At 31.3% G+C, this 17763-nt stretch overlaps 1 protein-coding gene across 1 annotated transcript; it reads right to left on the reverse strand.

The window, feature by feature from the left end:
• Positions 1 to 11880: 11880 nt before the first annotated feature.
• Positions 11881 to 15870, reverse strand: LOC143636580 (WAT1-related protein At1g25270-like). Its single transcript, XM_077104149.1, has 7 exons — positions 15259 to 15870; positions 14507 to 14569; positions 13904 to 14020; positions 12711 to 12957; positions 12457 to 12615; positions 12234 to 12385; positions 11881 to 12144 (listed from the first exon to the last, which is right to left on the reverse strand). Exons 1-7 carry the CDS (start codon positions 15459 to 15461, stop codon positions 11901 to 11903), a joined length of 1185 nt encoding a protein of 394 aa, XP_076960264.1. The 5' UTR covers positions 15462 to 15870; the 3' UTR covers positions 11881 to 11900.
• Positions 15871 to 17763: the final 1893 nt, after the last annotated feature.

Consider the following 17763-nt stretch of genomic DNA (forward strand, 5'->3'; position numbering starts at 1 on the left):
TTTACATGTATTTCATTTTCGTTTCTCTTGAAAACTTCGGGTTAGTTTTTCTAAGACAATTGTGGTTTTCTTTCTTTATCGCCTACCTGGTTTTCTTCCTTTATCACCTACCCGCGCAACGCGGGGGTATTAAATACTAGTTTTGATTAATTTTTGTTCCATTCTTCATATTATTAATGTTAGGGGAGTAGATGTGCCATGCTGAGTCTAAGCTCGACTTGTATTGACTTATGAGAGCCCGAGCTTGGCTCTTTTCGAGCTCTTTTTTATTGTTTACAATTGATTCGGAGTTGTTTTTTCAAGCTCAAGCTCATGGGTACCTTAAACGAGCCAAATCTCAACTCGAGCTTGGTTGTGGAGTGTGAAATTAATACATATAAAAGTTCAAAAGAGGTGAAACTTAAATGTACATAAGGTTTTAAGAGCCTAAACGAGCTTCCCATCAAGGCTTGAGCTCAGTCTCATAACAAAACGAGCTTTATTTGTGGCTTGGCTTGGCTCATTTGCACCCTAATTGATATTCATATGGACCTTAACTGAAGAGTATTTTCATGGTTTAAACACAAACAACAAACAAAACTTGATCTAGCTTGTATTCAATTTCAAATACAAACTGAGAATACACACCATTATCCAATTAAGTTTGACAAAGTTTTATAGGCTGAGAATATATTGAACCGGTGCGAGATAGATTGAAACGAAGCGACGGTTTACGATGACCAACTTCTTGATATTATAACCCCCGAATGATGTGATCCTCTAGGACCCTTATGGAGTTATGGGCTAAACAAACAAATTAGGAAACTTGGACATTTTGTTTAACAACCCATTAAAACTTAGAGATTTTTACATATATCCCATTCCTAAGCCTCTTAATTACATATTTCTCCAATGTTAAAACCTTAATTACATATTTTCCCTTTTAACAATCAATTACCTTTTTACCCTTACCAATTTACAATACCTAAAAACATATTTGCTCCATTTATTCTATTCTGGCATCTACTCATGACCTCCGGCATCAATTCGTTCCAAGCTGTCATCTATTCGTGACCACCGGTCTCTATTTCTTCCATTCTGGCGTCGGCTTTTGCAACCTCCGTTATGCTGTCGTGAAGTACCCTACCCGTCATGCGGAGATGGTGCTGCACCATTGAATTACCTTGTGTAATCTTTGCTGCTCCATTGCAGTCGGAACTTAAACATTTTATTTGATGATTACAATTTACAAAACCACTAGGTCTGAGTATTTTATTTTTTTATTATTCAACTGGTGTTGTTGAGTGGTTTTGGTTTTTCAATCCCTCCATTAATAAACTTTTTTGATGATAATAAAAATTTGTTGTTCTTGAATTCCTATATAATAACAATAGTTTTCATTTAGCTCGTATGACCAAACTAGAGAATGATTGTTTGCGAATGTTAATTATTAAACCTCGGTGTAATAATAGAAAAGGTGAGTGTGTAAGTGCCAATTTTGTAAATACTTTATCTAATTAGTTTATTAAGGGTGATCAAGTCATTTAGTTGGCTAATTTTAATAAAATGGAGAGATATGTAATATATGTGATTTAAAGAGGGGAAATATGTAATTTACTTTTAAGGGCTATGTGTGACACCCCGACCAAAGGTGGCGGAACATGTCAGGGTGCAACGAGATTGGACAAATACACAAGGCACTATTTAAAGTGACAATATTTATTTAACTCATTTTAGTTCAACAAATCAATAAACAACACATCTCATTCACACAACCAAGTTAAATACAAGTAGCAAATATATTGTTCGTTTTACTAATATCCTAATAATCTTGGTAACGTTTTCGTCAAGTCCTCGAGTCAACAATAGTTAAACCTGTAACATTTCATAAAATAAATTTGTCAACACAAAGGTTGGTGAGCAATTCATAAGTTTGAGCAACAATAGTATATAGTATGAAAAGCCACAAAACTAGTATACAAAACAATAAATAAGAGCTATAAACCTGGATAAAATAGTTATCCCTAAACAAGTTAGCGACACCTAGCTATTGGCAATTAGTCTAGGATTTTATTGACAATTGCTAATAAACTTATATTAGCACCACCTAGCTACAAGGGGTTGCCAAGTAGTCTAGGATTTTATAGTTATCGTTAATTGCATTACGTTAACGACACCTTGTCATTGCCAAATGGTATAGGATTTATAGTTCCACCATCCAAAAGCTGTAAACACATAGGCAAATAAGCATTGAACACCAAATCGAGCAATTATTTAAATCAAGTATACAATCACGTTTGTGGGTTTAAGACTCAAGTAAATAAAGCATTTAGTTTGATAAGTATGAAATGTCACCCCAAAACGAAAGATGGAAAAAGGGGTATGAAAGTACTCACCTTGCAATAGTTAACGAGAAATTTAAGGATCCGGTTAAGCGAGCTAACTGGTCAGAAAATAAATAAACCTGAAACTTTGAGGGAATAATATACAACTAAAAGCGAGAACGTAGCCGCTGGAATCAGGTCTAACGGATGTCTAGAATTTTAGTTATGAAATAAACAATGTTTAAGCAAGCTGGTACTGTTCAGAATCCGAACTGCGAGTCTGGAGTCGGGCTCTGACCACTACACTCAAAATATTATGACGAACAGAAAAGTCTTCTGGTCCGAAAGCTAGTTCTAACCAGAAGATAGAGTATTCGAATTAATCAAAAATTGACTAGAATGCCCATTAACGGGCCGGGATCGATTTGACCACCGAAAGCTCTAAATTTACAGATTTTGATTTAAGGCTTACGTTTATCATGCGAAAATGTACATCGCTTATAAAAACAACTTTACCCAAAAGATGGTGTCGGGTTTAAATAAGTTAGAGTTCGTTATTTATATATTTACGATATATACATACATACATATATATATAGATATATATACATATATATACATACATAAACACGAAAACCTTGAAACGAGATTGACCTAAAAGTGTCGGTTTTTATAAGTTTATTAGAAACTATTTTTAATATTTATTATGATTTTTAGTTAATTAAAACGTATTTATTAAACATTGTATAAATATATATTTATACATATATATACGTATATTTATATATATATATATAGATAAAATTAGTTTAACGAGTCGAGCCGAGAAAACAGGTTATAATGATGTTCGGTTTTAATACGAAAAAGTTTATTTAAATTTAATATAAATTTCTATAAGTTTTATAAACTTTAAAATACCTAAAAAAAAATAGTCGGATAGCTCGAAACCATAACAAACAAACTCCGATTAAGGCAAATAAGATATCCACGCATTCGTCTCATTGAACTCCACTATTTATACCTGTTTTCGTCATTGGAAACACCTTCACCATCGCCGGAAAACCAAACAGTCAGCTGGAGATACGAACCTTCAGCCGGAATACGAACCCTTTCTTGTTTTGCTCATAACTTGGCCATACGAGCTTGAAATCAAGCAAATAATATATCCACACGACCGCGTCGCTGAGAGCTACCGCCCAGAACCAGCGCCGCGGTCTGCTGCCACCGGAACTGTTGCCAGTGATGCAAACAGTGGCCGGATTTTCTGTCAAAAATTAAAAGGGGAGTAGCGATCGGTTGATGGAAAGGGAGAGCACGGCTCGGTTTTTTCTGGTCGCCGGAAAAACGAGGGAAAGGGTGTGGTGGTGTCAGGTTGAGGGGGGTGAGATGGTGGTGATGCAGTGCGAGGTGGTGGCCGGAGGTGTTTGGCGTCGCCGGATTCTGGCCGGAGCTATTCCGGTCGCCGGAAAACGGCTCAAGGTGGTGGCGGCTGTGGTTTAATATAAAGATAGGGTTAGGGTTGATTTTACTATATATATATATATATATATATATATATATTTACATAAAGGCCTCTAAAAGTTCAATCAAAGTTTAAAATGAGTTTAAATGTTCTTAAAACTAATAATAACTTTATGAAAATCCGTTTGGACCCCTTATGTTCTTCTTAACGACACTATATTATGACAAACACCGATTTATTTAAAATCGAGGTCCATAATAATATTATATAATAATTTAATAAGGTTCTAAAAAAGTTGAGTCGGGTTTACGTATTAAAAGTTTACAAAAACAAATATAATTCGAGATCTGAATATGACGAATGTCACAGTATCTACTACTTTTAGAAAATTTCATCCCGAAATTAAAATAAAATTAAAGAAATGGTAATTAATAACGAATATTGTCTTTAGTAAGATAATTGCGTGAACAAATTTTTAGCAAAAGAATAATGTCAAATCCTTGCATGACTCGAAAAAACACTACAAATGGGAAGCATAATAAAGGCACTTATATATAGGATGTACCGGCGGCGTATCCACCATGTCTTTATCACGATTCGCATTTCCATCGTTTTCCGCTATCATTCTCGGGTCTGGGTTATTGCACACAACCGTACTTACCATGGCTTTCATGCGGGGATTTCAATAATTAAGTGTGCACCCATAATTATTTCGATCGTCGTATGGTCCACATGGTTCGTTCCATTATGTGGTTTAAGAGACCTATTTATTTGGAAATCTTTAATTAATAATTGTGTAAATAAATTTGTTGAATTTTACCACTATTGGTAAAACAGTACTAGCGGTTGAAATTTTCGGGATTGACTTTTTAATAGGTAGGAAGATGGGATACATAATGAAACAATTAAAATCTTAAAGTATAACCAAGGTGAGAATAACTATTTTGGTTTAAATAAGTAAAGATGATCGCATAAATAAAAATCCAGGGTAGACAATTTCGAGACAAGGATTGAAGTCAAATGTTCTCAGCGTGAAGGAATAAGTAAATCATTAAAATCCATTGTTTAAAGTTGGGTCACTAAGTTAGTATAAAATCCGATGAGTGTAAAAGAGAAGCCCAATAAGTGAGTACATGAGGTCGAGGTAAACGTCGTTTCAATTAATAATAGCGTACGATGAGGTTCATACGTGAAAAAACTTGAGGTCATAAGTATTTGAGGATATAATTACATGAAATGCAACAACATGAGAAATAAGGTGAGTTTCTTTGGGGTGACGCATATGTGCATCAATATAAATAAAATAGTATTAATTAACAACCAAAACAATCGATGAAATGTGACAAGACGTGAATACAGCCACTATTGTGAAACCATTTATATAATCGTCATTATAATAACAGTTTCTAATAGCGCCAAAACTTTGAGACAGCCACACATAGGCCGTTAATAGATTTGATTAAAATGATATAGGGTAACGTATAGAATCGTGCTTACATAAATGCTCAAATATAAATAACATAGTTATGAAAATATCGTTTAAAAGATAAACGAGATTGTTATTGAATAGTTTGGATTTGGTCATGAATAAACAAGTCACAAAATGAAAATCTCATGTGCATAATATTGTCATCGAGACATCAAATGAAGAAAAATCGCAATAATTGTGTGACTCGAATTTAATGACTAAATACGTAAATCGCGTTTTATATGCTCATTGAAAATATAAGAATAACATCGAAAATTAAATCTCAAGTAAAGTCGTTTTATTGTTTCCAAGAAAATGAATAAAATAATATCAATATATCGCGGTATCGCGTAGCTAGAGAAACGTTTTGATCATTATCAAGTGTAAATCTTGTAAGTCCAATTTATTAAAGGAGTTTGTATACACAGAGTTATTGTGATGAAAATAAATTATATAAAGTGATGATGCTTGCGATAATAAGAGGTAATAGTCGTTTAAATCGTTATTGAGCAAAAATTTGTGTAACCATATAAAATATTTATAAACGCGTCCCAAAAGATTTGCAAAACCATGGTCATTTAGTTTATGCAAAATGATGAAAGTTGTAATTTGTTACTATATAAATTTCCGTATTCAACATTCAAAATGAAACATCGATTTATAAAGTTATTAAGAGATTTATCACCTTAGGTGACAATATTTAAAATCTTGAAATCATACTCATAATCGTTTAACAACCTTTGAAAACAATTCCTCACAATCAAATTTTGTTGTCTTGGCAATACCATATATATGTAAATATATTTAAAAAAAATGCTTCATAAAATACAAGCATGGCACGTAAACCATTATTATCATTTTTATTATTATTATTTTTATATAATTTAAAAGTGATTATTTGAACACATGAGGCCATTATAAATACATTAGTAGTATATATATAAATAAAAAAATTTAGGGAAAAGCGAAGCTTGCATGCGTAGGGGGGATCTTAGGCTTCGTACGGTGAATGGGTTGGAAATTTAGTAGTAAGTGAGGGTGTTTAGGTCGGCTTGGGTAGTTGAGTTTTCTTGAGTTGAATCGATGGGGTTTGTTGAGTTTAGATCTTTTGAGTGGGTTAGGTTTGGATGATTTGTGTGAGTAGTGGTTGGGCTAATAGGTGAGGTTTGGCTTATTTGAGCTCGGGTTAAGTTGATAAGTTGGATAATTTGATATTGACTAGTTTGGGTTGAGACTCAGTTTATACATGTATTTGGTAAGGAGTGTTTGGGTTTGCTATTTTGATATCGAACTCTATGGTTAGATGGGAATGGTGTGGCGATATGGGTTGGTGAATCGACATAGCATGGGTCGAAAGATTTGAGTCATAGTTGGGTAAGCTTTGGTTATCGTATGTTCAAGGTATTTTGTGGGTGTGTTTGTCGGTGTCCTTGAAGTATTTGGATAGTGAGTTTGATAGGTTTTCGTGGCGTAGAAGTGTCGGTAGTTAGGGCCTTTTGTTGGGTTGATTTTTTTTTTTTTTTTTGTATATCTTGGACTTGCATGGGGTTTGGGTAGATGAGGGTATACTTTTGGATGTTTAGGATTCGTTCATATTGAGGAAAGATTTGAGTGTGCGGGAAAACTTTTTAAGTTTAAGGATGGTTTGTTTAAGGCGGTAGTTTGAGATGGGATACGGGTGTTTGGAAACTTGTGGTTGTGTTTAGGGAAATTTTGACTAATAGTAGGTATTAAATTGAAAATATCATAATTTATTAATAATGTTTGAAATGTCCATGAAAATTTTGATAATTAAAATTACATGTTAATATATATATGAATATATATATTTTATATAAAAAGATTTTTTTTTGAGATCCGAGCGTGTGAATCATACAAATTTTTTTTTATAAATATTAAATAAATTTATTTATTTATTGCTTATGAGGAAATTTAAAATACGTAAATTGAATGTTAAAATTTGTTATGAGGTTTCAAAATTAAATGATGAATGTTGTCTTTGGGAAAACAAAGTTGCGAAATGAAATTTTTTTATCAAGTTCATTATTTAATCTCGTGTAACAAAAATATCGTGGTAAGTTAAATGACCGGCATTGTAAATCGAGAAATCATAAGTAAACGATTTTGATCTTTAAAGTAAAATTTCTATGAAGTTTTGTATGAGAGTTTCAAGAAGATTACAAACTATAAGTTTGTGACTTTCTTGAAAGATCATGGCAAAACTATCATAAGAATTTTATAACGCGTAAAATCGTATGATGTAAAAAAAATTTTTTTTGCGAAAATTTATAACGAACCAAATATTGCATGATGAAAGTTGTTATGAAAATAAATTTGGGTAGTGAAGATTTTACCACGTGTATTATATAATATAGTATAATTAAAACAAATGTCGTGAGAAGTTTGAACAATTAAAATTTTGAAATGATCGTCCGAAATAAACGGAATAGTTATAAAAATAAATTTTTTTTATAAACTTTTTGTACCAGAACTTTAAAGACAATTTAACGTTTATACAAAGGAAAATTTACTTGAAAAGTTGAGGTGAAATTTATTATACAACCTTTTTAATACGATGAAATTTATGTAATAAGATTTTTGTTTGTAAATCGTCTTAATGTAACTAAATGGCATATTAAAAATTATTATGAATAGATCCAACTCTATATATACATATATTTACTTATTTATTTTCCTTTTTATAACGAAGAGATTTTAATGAACGAAATTGCAATAAAAATCCTTGTGAAATCAAAATGGGAAAATTGGTGTAAAACTTTACCATATAAAATCGAGATAAAAAAGAGTTATTAACAATAAGAAAGCATATAACATTTATAAATGAAGACTTATGATAACAATTTATAACAAAATAAAGGAAAAATGGTTTAAATTCTTTAAACGTAATAATAATGTTTTAAGATTTAATGGCGGAAAATCGTGCATGAATCACCATGACTTGATATTCCGACACTAAAAACCTTTATTACATAAATACCATGTTGGAGTCTAAATATATGCACGTACCACCGCGACTTTTTCATGTTTTAGACTCAAATAACAATGATAACACAATAAATCGAGATACAACGTCATGCCAAAACACTAGTCCACGAAACCGTAGTCCTCTTGTTTTAACACCAAATATTAGGATGGCGAGCGGAACACTCGCATTCGACTACTTAAAGTGGTTATCTCATATGATACAATCTTTAAGGAGATTTGAAACAACGGGATCCAAGTTAAGCTCGTGATCCATGAAACACAATAAAAATCTAATGTTTTTACATTTTAAGGTAAGGATACCTTGGAGTTCTATGAAAGTGTGTGTATGGTATATTTATGATTGATAAAATAAATAAGTATATAAATAAACAAGTGCATTGAACAATCAAGTAGGGTAAACACGTATAGGCAACACGTATAAGAACCCTAAAGTAAAGACTATACTAGGTCGTTACGTCTAACCACCTATCCTATAGTCTTGTGGCTCTGATATCAATCTGTGACACCCCGACCAAAGGCGGCGGAACATGCCGGGGTGCAACGAGATTGGACAAATACATAAGACACTATTTAAAGTGACAATATTTATTCAACTCATTTTAGTTCAACAAATCAATAAACAACACATCTCATTCACACAACCAAGTTAAATACAAGTAGCAAATATATTGTTCGTTTTACTAATATCCTAATAGTCTTGGTAACGTTTTCGTCAAGTCCTCGAGTCAACAATAGTCAAACCTGTAATATTTCATAAAATAAAGTTTGTCAACACAAAGGTTGGTGAGCAATTCATAAGTTTAAGCAACAATAGTATATAGTATGAAAAGCCACAAAACTAGTATACAAAACAATAAATAAGAGCTATAAACCTGGATAAAATAGTTATCGCTAAACAAGTTAGCGACACTTAGCTATTGGCAATTAGTCTAGGATTTTATTGACAATTGCTAATAAGCTTACATTAGCACCACCTAGCTACAAGGGGTTGCCAAGTAGTCTAGGATTTTATAGTTATCGTTAATTGCATTACGTTAACGACACCTTACCATTGCCAAATGGTATAGGATTTATAGTTCCACCATCCAAAAGCTGTAAACACATAGGCAAATAAGCATAGAACACCAAATCGAGCAATTATTCAAGTCAAGTATACAATCACGTTTGTGGGTATAAGACTCAAGTAAATAAAGCATTTAGTTTGATAAGTATGAAATGTCACCCCAAAACGAAAGATGGAAAAAGGGGTATGAAAGTACTCACCTTTCAATAATAAAGTTAACGAGAAATTTAAGGACGCGGTTAAGCGAGCTGACTGGTCAGAAAATAAATAAACCTGAAACTTTGAGGGAATAATATACAATTAAAAGCGATAACGTAGCCGCTGGAATCAGGTCTAACGGATGTCTAGAATTTGAGTTATGAAATAAACAGTGTTTAAGCGAGTTGGTACTGTTCAGAATCCGAACTACGAGTCTGAGTCGGGCTCTGACCACTACACTCAAAATATTATGACGAACAGAAAAGTTTTCTGGTCCGAAAGCTAGTTCTAACCAGAAGATAGAGTATTCGAATTAATCCAAAATTGACTAAAATGCCCCTTAACGGGCCGGGATCGATTTGACCACCGAAAGCTCCAAATTTACAGATTTTGATTTAAGGCTTACGTTTATCATGCGAAAATGTACATCGTTTATAAAAACAACTTTACCCAAAAGATGGTGTCGGGTTTAAATAAGTTAGAGTTCGTTATTCATATATTTACGATGTATACAAACATACATATATATATATATATACATATATATGTATAAATAAACACGAAAACCTTGAAACGAGATCGACATAAAAGTTTCGGTTTTTATAAGTTTATTAGAAACTATTTTTAATATTTATTATGATTTTTAGTTAATTAAAACGTATTTATTAAACATTGTATAAATATATATTTATACATATATATACATACATACATACATATATATATATAGATAAAATTAGTTTAACGAGTCGAGCCGAGAAAACAGGTTATAATGATGTTCGGTTTTAATACGAAAAAGTTTATTTAAATTTAATATAAATTTCTATAAGTTTTATAAATTTTAAAATACCTAAAAAAAATAGCCGGATAGCTCGAAACCATAACAAACGAACTTCGATTAAGGCAAATAAGATATCCACGCATTCGTCTCATTGAACTCCACTATTTATACCTGTTTTCGTCACTGAAAATCACCTTCACCATCGCCGAAAAACCAAACAGTCAGCTGGAGATACGAACCGTCAGCCGGAATACGAACCCTTTCTTGTTTTGCTCATAACTTGGCCATACGAGCTCGAAATCAAGCAAATAATATATCCACGCGACAGCGTCGCTGAGAGCTACCGCCATGAACCAGCGCCGCCATCTGCTGCCACCAGAACTGTTGCCAGTGATGCAAACAGTGGGCGGATTTTCTGTCGAAAATTAAAGGGGGAGTAGCGATCGGTTGATGGAGAGGGAGAGCACGGCTCGGTTTTTTCCAGTCGCCAAAAAAACGAGGGAAAGGGTATGGTGGTGTCGGGTTGAGGGGGGCTGAGATGGTGGTGATGCAGTGCGAGGTGGTGGCCAGAGGTGTTTGGCGTCACCGGATTCTCGCCGGAGCTATTCCGGTTGCCGGAAAACGGCTCAAGGTGGTGGCGGCTGTGGTTTAATATAAAGATAGGGTTAGGGTTGATTTTCCTATATATATATATACATATTTACATAAAGGCCACTCAAAGTTCAATCAAAGTTTAAAATGAGTTTAAAGGTTCTTAAAACTAATAATAATTTTATGAAAATCAGTTTGGACCCCTTATGTTTTTCTTAACAACACTATATTATGACAAACACCGATTTATTTAAAATCGAGGTCCATTATAATATTATATAATAATTTAATAAGGTTCTAAAAAAGTTGAGTCGGGTTTACGTATTAAAAGTTTATAAAAACAAATATAATTCGAGATCTAAATTTGACGAATGTCACATTAGGTATTTATGAAGTGAACTTAGAAGGGAATATATGTAAATGCCCGTAAAACTTAAACATAATAAATAGATATTGTAGGGCCCAACAACCATGGATTAACAAGTGGATTATATTTCAACAGAATTTGCATGGCCAAAGTTAAGTTGAATGGAAATATGTAATCAAATAAATTTTATGAAGCAATGAGTTGGAGATTCATTAGCAAAAGACAAAGCCTTTAAATATTCGGTTTAAGAGTGTGACATATTGGGTTCAAATACCATACAAGACATGAGATATTTTTTTTAAAAAAAAACGAGTAAAGTTAATATGACACGCACAACAAAAAATGTTACCTAGTTAAACATCATAACTATAAAAGTATATTACCGTTGCATGCCATCAAAAACCAAGAGAAAGGAAATCTCATGATCATCCTAAAGAAATAAATCATTTTTAGCAACAATGGATAAACAACTAACCAGAACATAGCCCTAAGCAGTAGTAAATACTAAAACTTCATCTATTTTTGTTTTTCTGTTTCTTTTCAATGCAGTTGTTTATAAATATACTAAATTTAAGTTTTGGCTGAACCTTTGCATAATACAACCCCCTAAGCTAGCAATATGTATATGCTCCTCGTCACCATATAAGTATTTTCAGTTTGATCATGTCACAACAACCTCGATATGTCTCGATCCACCATTTACGCTTCGTACACCTGAATGTTTCGAATCACTATCCCCAACAACTTCTAGACTCGAGCGTTCCGATTCACCATCAACGGCACCACCAGTTCCAATGCTTGGTTCTCGTAAAATTGGACACAACCGAGCCACCTTCTTTACCTCTCTGTCTTTGCCCCATAATACAGCATAGAGTCCAAATATTATCAAGATTGCACCCAACACACTGTAAAGAAATAAAGAAGCCCGTTTTTCAAATTTTTAATGCAACTTCAAATTGTTTAGTGAGATTAACCAAGATTTAAATGCCCATACCTTCCTAAGTGTAGGCTTTCATTCAAGACCAAAGATCCCGCAATCGCCACAAGAACAAGCATAAGTGGATTAAAAGCTGATACAAATAGTGGACCTCTCATTTGCACACAGCATGCGACGAATGTAAACATTAATCCAGATGCCAACATCCCCTAAAAAAGTATATGCATTTGAGATTCGCACACTTGTAACTTTAGTGCAATGATAATATTAAGGGACATACCGAATAGGCCACAGTTAGAAGTCTAATGTTCCAATCAAGCTTCCAGTCGGCCCAATTTCTTTCGGTGCATAATCCGAACACCACTGCTTGAATAGCACCCATAGTCGATGTGAGAGCCGTGACAGAATACGGACAAGGGTATGTCTTGACCATATTTGTCTGATCAAATAACAACAAACAAAGAAAATCACATATTAATCATTAATTGGTCAAATATGTATACATAAACTGTATTATTTCGAGCTTTAACTTACCTGAATGATTAACCATATGGAATAACTTATGCAACTACCGATGGCCAATAAAGAACCCATGACTCTATTACTTGAATTTTGAACATGTGATGAATGATGTTGACCATTCAAAAGGTTAACATTGGTTTTCCACAAGTTAAGGTCAACTCCTTTGTAAAAGGTCAACAACATGGCCCCACCAACCCCTAACGCCGTTCCCATGATCTTTGCTGCACCAGAGCTTGTCTTCCAACCCAACCTTTCCATCCTGTTCAAGTATTTCAAGCATAAATTAAATTAACATAATGAACTCAAGATACAAAGTTACTTTAATAAAAAAAAAAATCATATGTAGGTAATGTGTTTATCACTTGAGTGTATTTTCTTGGAATTCTTTTATGAATTGTGTTATAGTCAAGCGATAGGTTTTCTATAGTGTAGGTATGTTATAAGTGTGTAAGGATTTGTCACTGCGAGGCAAAAGCCATCACAAAAATGGTCTGTTGATAGGTTTTGTGCCTATAGTCACATCACCTTGTAAAGTACTGGAAATCTCGTATGACAAATCCTTAAACATTTATGATAGACCTACTTTCTAAGAAATATATCGTCAAACATATTTGTAAAATAGTTACAAAAAAATTACCCAAAACGATAAACTCATTGCCTAGATACCCGTTTCTAAAATATAATTCCTCAAAGTTGCCAAATGGTTTAAAGTTTACATATCATGTAATAATTGTAAACGTTGATAAATAACATTTTTTTATATATCTTACAGATTATTAATTATAACCATTTATTGCATTAATATTATTAATCAATAGTCTTCAGAATTAATGTTAACTAATTATATATATACTAATTGTCAAACTTGTAAGTACTTATTAGTATTTAAGTTTGTTCAACAAAAACTTATTGGTATTTAAGTAATAATTATTTATTATATAATAATACAATACTATTATTTATATTATTAAAATAGTGTTTTTGTTTTCAACTACTTAATTATTAGTATTTTTTTTCGAACGGTTAACTTTTATAAACACAAACACCGGCAAAAACACCCACTTAATTATTAGTATTTAAGTTTGTTCCAAAAAAACTTATTAGCATTTAATTAATAATTATTTCGCATATAATAATATAATACTATTATTTACATTGTTAAAATATTATTGTTCTTTTTTTCAGAACATAATAAAGTTTAGTACCCGAAGCAGACCGCTAGAAGGAAGGTGATTGCAGGGATGAGATTAGTGGTGGCCGCAGCAAATGTTGCTGACGTCAACGATAAAGCTTTTACATAAAAGTTTTGTGCTAATGAACCTCTGCAACATTAATATTAGTTACTTAAATAACAATTTAAATACAAATAAATATTTGCCAATAAAAATGAATTTAAATATCCTATGATAATCAAGTACTTTTTAATATTACACGTAACATAACACGTAGCGTAGCATGTAACCGTTTTCTATTTATGAACACGGTTTTGCGGGCACTCACCTTTTATTTTCCAAAAATATACATTTAGTTTCTCTTTGTCACGTCTAGTACGATATCAATATTCATATCTTTCATATTTAATATTTATTGTTAATTAATACAAAGATAATATTGCATTCTATTGATTACAGGTCAAACTACTAAACTGAAGTATGTTTTACTCTTTATCAATAATTAAAAATATCTAATATATTGTAATCACAAAATTACTTTCTATGTATTTTAATAACAAAAACCAATATATATATTAATTTACCAAATTAGGTAAATAAATTAATAAAGCACGTATTATAAAAAGAAAAGCATACCCAAATAAGCCACAACAAAAAGCTTGCAAGAGTATCATCCATGTCAACTTAGGCCTTTTCTTCCTGTGACCATTAGCAAATTTAGAACGTCTTGCATAACAAAAGAACCATAAAAGGTATTTTGCTTTTAGGTGATTTACAAAACACACACTAGTATATCTATTAGTAACAGTTTTTTTTTTATACTTTTTAATTGGGAGATAAATATGGAATATGTATCATGTAGGCCATCTCCGCTACATTTAATCAACAACCTGAATTATATTAATTAGTAAATTTTATTAGACCACCTAACAAGCAAAATACCTTTTATGGTTCTTTTGTTAGGCTTTATAATATGGGAAAGACGAAAGTAGAGAATAAAAAAACTTTTATAACTCATTTCAATCACGCAATTTAAAAATTAAAAACTTTTAATGCACAACAAAAAATCATGTAACTTTTCAACCGCATTATGTTCATCTTTTTTTTTTTATCAATTTTTTACATTCACAAAAAACTTATATGTATTTATATACACACGCGCGTTATATATTCACATATATTTTCAATTTTACATTCACATATATATTTTCAGATGTTTTATTCCCTCTTTTTTTTTTTTTTTTGGTGGTATATTGCTTAATTTCATTTGTACGGCAAGAACATTTGAACATGAATTAATTATTTTTCTTTTGAAATGAGTACATATATAAATTTGTAGATAACGTTTTGATATTAAAAAAAACAGAATAAAGAGAGAGAATCCAGACCTTTCAACAAAAAGCGCCAGTGGAACAATGAATGCAGTTGAGAAAATGAAGCGATAAGCGACAAGAATTGGGAGGATCATGCCGTCGTTAGCCGCCAGTTTATAAAACACATTAACTCCGGCAAACGCCATCTGAACTGCCACCATCAGCAACACGGGCTTCAACTCATGAATAACATTGCAGATCTTTGCCATATTCACCATTTTTATAAACCCTAAAAACCAAAAAAATTAATGCGAATAAGAAAACTTAATTTGTTAAACTTTGGTGGATTGAGTTGGCATATATTTTAGAGATTCAAAGCCGATATATAGGCCGAGTTTATTGGCGTTTGTTCTTGAAAGAGTAAGAAGAAGAGCAGAATGTGTTGTGTATAAATAGTGAGCTTGGTGTAATATAACTCACTAAACACCCTTTCACTTTTGCCATTTGGCAAAACTAACCCTCCATTTGATATCAAAGTATATTTATATAAGAAATGTTTTATCCTAAAATGTTAATTACAGAGAAAGTATGCATACCCGATTCTTGCTAGAAAAGCCTTAAAAAGAACTTTTATATTGCTAGAATAAGCGTTAAATAAGTAAATTACTTACTTTTAAAACTTTATTATACTAATTTTGATATATAAATGTCTGGTTATGATTTTGGTTTGTTAACTTCAATAACTTTTAAAAACTACCCTTGTTTGGTAAAATTGATCCTCAAATAACCCGTCATGGTAACCAACAAATCTCAACAAAATTTAAAAATAAATATAGGGTTAGGTTACACTTACACCCTCCTTTACTTGTTATACCTCATCCTCTTAACTTTTATTTTCTTTAAAAATTTTATTTGATATATTACTCCAATCTCATGTACATTTTAATGCATTTTATGATATTCGTTGAAAACATTAAATTAAAAACTATAAGAATCCCGAACACTATTGATGAACCAGTCAAAAAAATCCATTTCAAAAATTTTTATATGATTTATAATCGGGAAAGACTAAACACAAGTAAAATAAAAAATCAAAACTACAAAGGAATGTTACTAATGGAACATCTAGTAATAAAATAAGATGGCACATTCCTTTTTTTCTTGCCATTCAAAATAAAAATAGATCAATTGCTATCTATTACAAACTTTTTCCTATTTGATCTAATCCGTACCCTCTCCCGATTTTCTCTCTGAAGGAGTTGGGAGATAGTATATTATACTTTTGACGAGGGGTTAAAAAAGAATCATTTTTCCCGTTTTTTTCTATAAATTATCCATCTCAATCTAATAGTGATTGAATGCCTGAACACTCAAAGATTCTCGTGAGTCTATATATGTAGATTACAGTATGGAAATAGAGTTTTTTTTATTTAATTTTTATATCTCCTCTTAACTATTATTCACTTTTAAGAATTTTATTTTACATATTAATTTCATGTAACATTTTTTTTTGTATTTTTTGGTCTCTCTTAAATATATTAAATTAAAACTTATAAAGTTTTTTCTCACTTTTTTTAAGTTTATTATCCTTGATTATAATCATAACATTTATTATTATCATTATCAATGGATTATTATATTTATAAAACAATATATATATATATATATATATATAGAGAGAGAGAGAGAGAGAGAAAGAGAGGGGGAGAGAGAGAGAATTATTATAGAATTAGAATTTTTCTAAAAAGTGTAGGAAGTGTGTTTTCACCATTAGGTCAAATAAAACACACCGCACAATAAATACATTTTCCATATCCACCATCAGATCAACATATTTAATGCACCAGATTACTTCTTACATTTCATAAACACTTCACTTCTTATTATAACCTCACCTTATATATATATATATATATATATATATATATATATATATATATATAAAAGATTGGGACAATGTGAAAACTATTTTGAAATTAAGAACTTTGAAAACCATTTTGGCCACAAAAACAGAAAAATAAAAAAAATCATAAAACAAAAAAAAACGCAAAAATAAAAAAAGTAAAAAAACCAAAATTCTTATTTATCATCCCGGTTTCATAAAACGAACGTCTCGGTTTAGCTAAATTATACATATATGTATAATATGTGCATATGCGTTCATACATGTTTTTGTATACACATATGTACAATTTAACGTAAATAATAATGTACATATGTATACATTACGTAACTGAGGTTAAATGGAATTACGCATGTGTATAATACGAAGTTTTTTTATTTTATTTATTTATTTATTATTTTTTATGAAACCAAAATGAAATTTAAGAATTTTGATTTTTTTTTACTTTTTTATTTTTTTTTTGTTTTAGAATTTTTCTAAATATTTTTTAGAGGTTTTTTAGTGGTCCAAAATAATTTTCAAAGTTCTTAATTTTCAAATTGTTTTCTTAGGATCCTTACCCTGTATATATTGAAACTATTAAAATTTAAAAAAAGATATTATTATTATTTTAAATATTTACAATATTAATACAATAAAATAAATTATTAGCAATAGCTTAATAGTTTTTAATTTGA

Source organism: Bidens hawaiensis, unplaced genomic scaffold, assembly GCF_021521415.1.
Source record: "Bidens hawaiensis isolate Kalapana, Puna unplaced genomic scaffold, B.hawaiensis_p1.1 tig00000599_1, whole genome shotgun sequence".
Classification (NCBI taxonomy): Eukaryota; Viridiplantae; Streptophyta; class Magnoliopsida; order Asterales; family Asteraceae; genus Bidens; species Bidens hawaiensis.

What these genes read in the sequence shown, in the direction of transcription:
- LOC143636580 (XM_077104149.1), bottom strand. Translation starts at nt 15,461, where the DNA reads ATGGTGAATATGGCAAAGATCTGCAATGTTATTCATGAGTTGAAGCCC. An exon ending in TTTTGTTGTGGCTTATTTGG is followed by an intron (nt 14,021 to 14,506) that starts GTATGCTTTTCT and finishes TTAATGTTGCAG; the next exon opens with AGGTTCATTAGCACAAAACT. An exon ending in CCATATGGTTAATCATTCAG is followed by an intron (nt 12,616 to 12,710) that starts GTAAGTTAAAGC and finishes TTATTTGATCAG; the next exon opens with ACAAATATGGTCAAGACATA.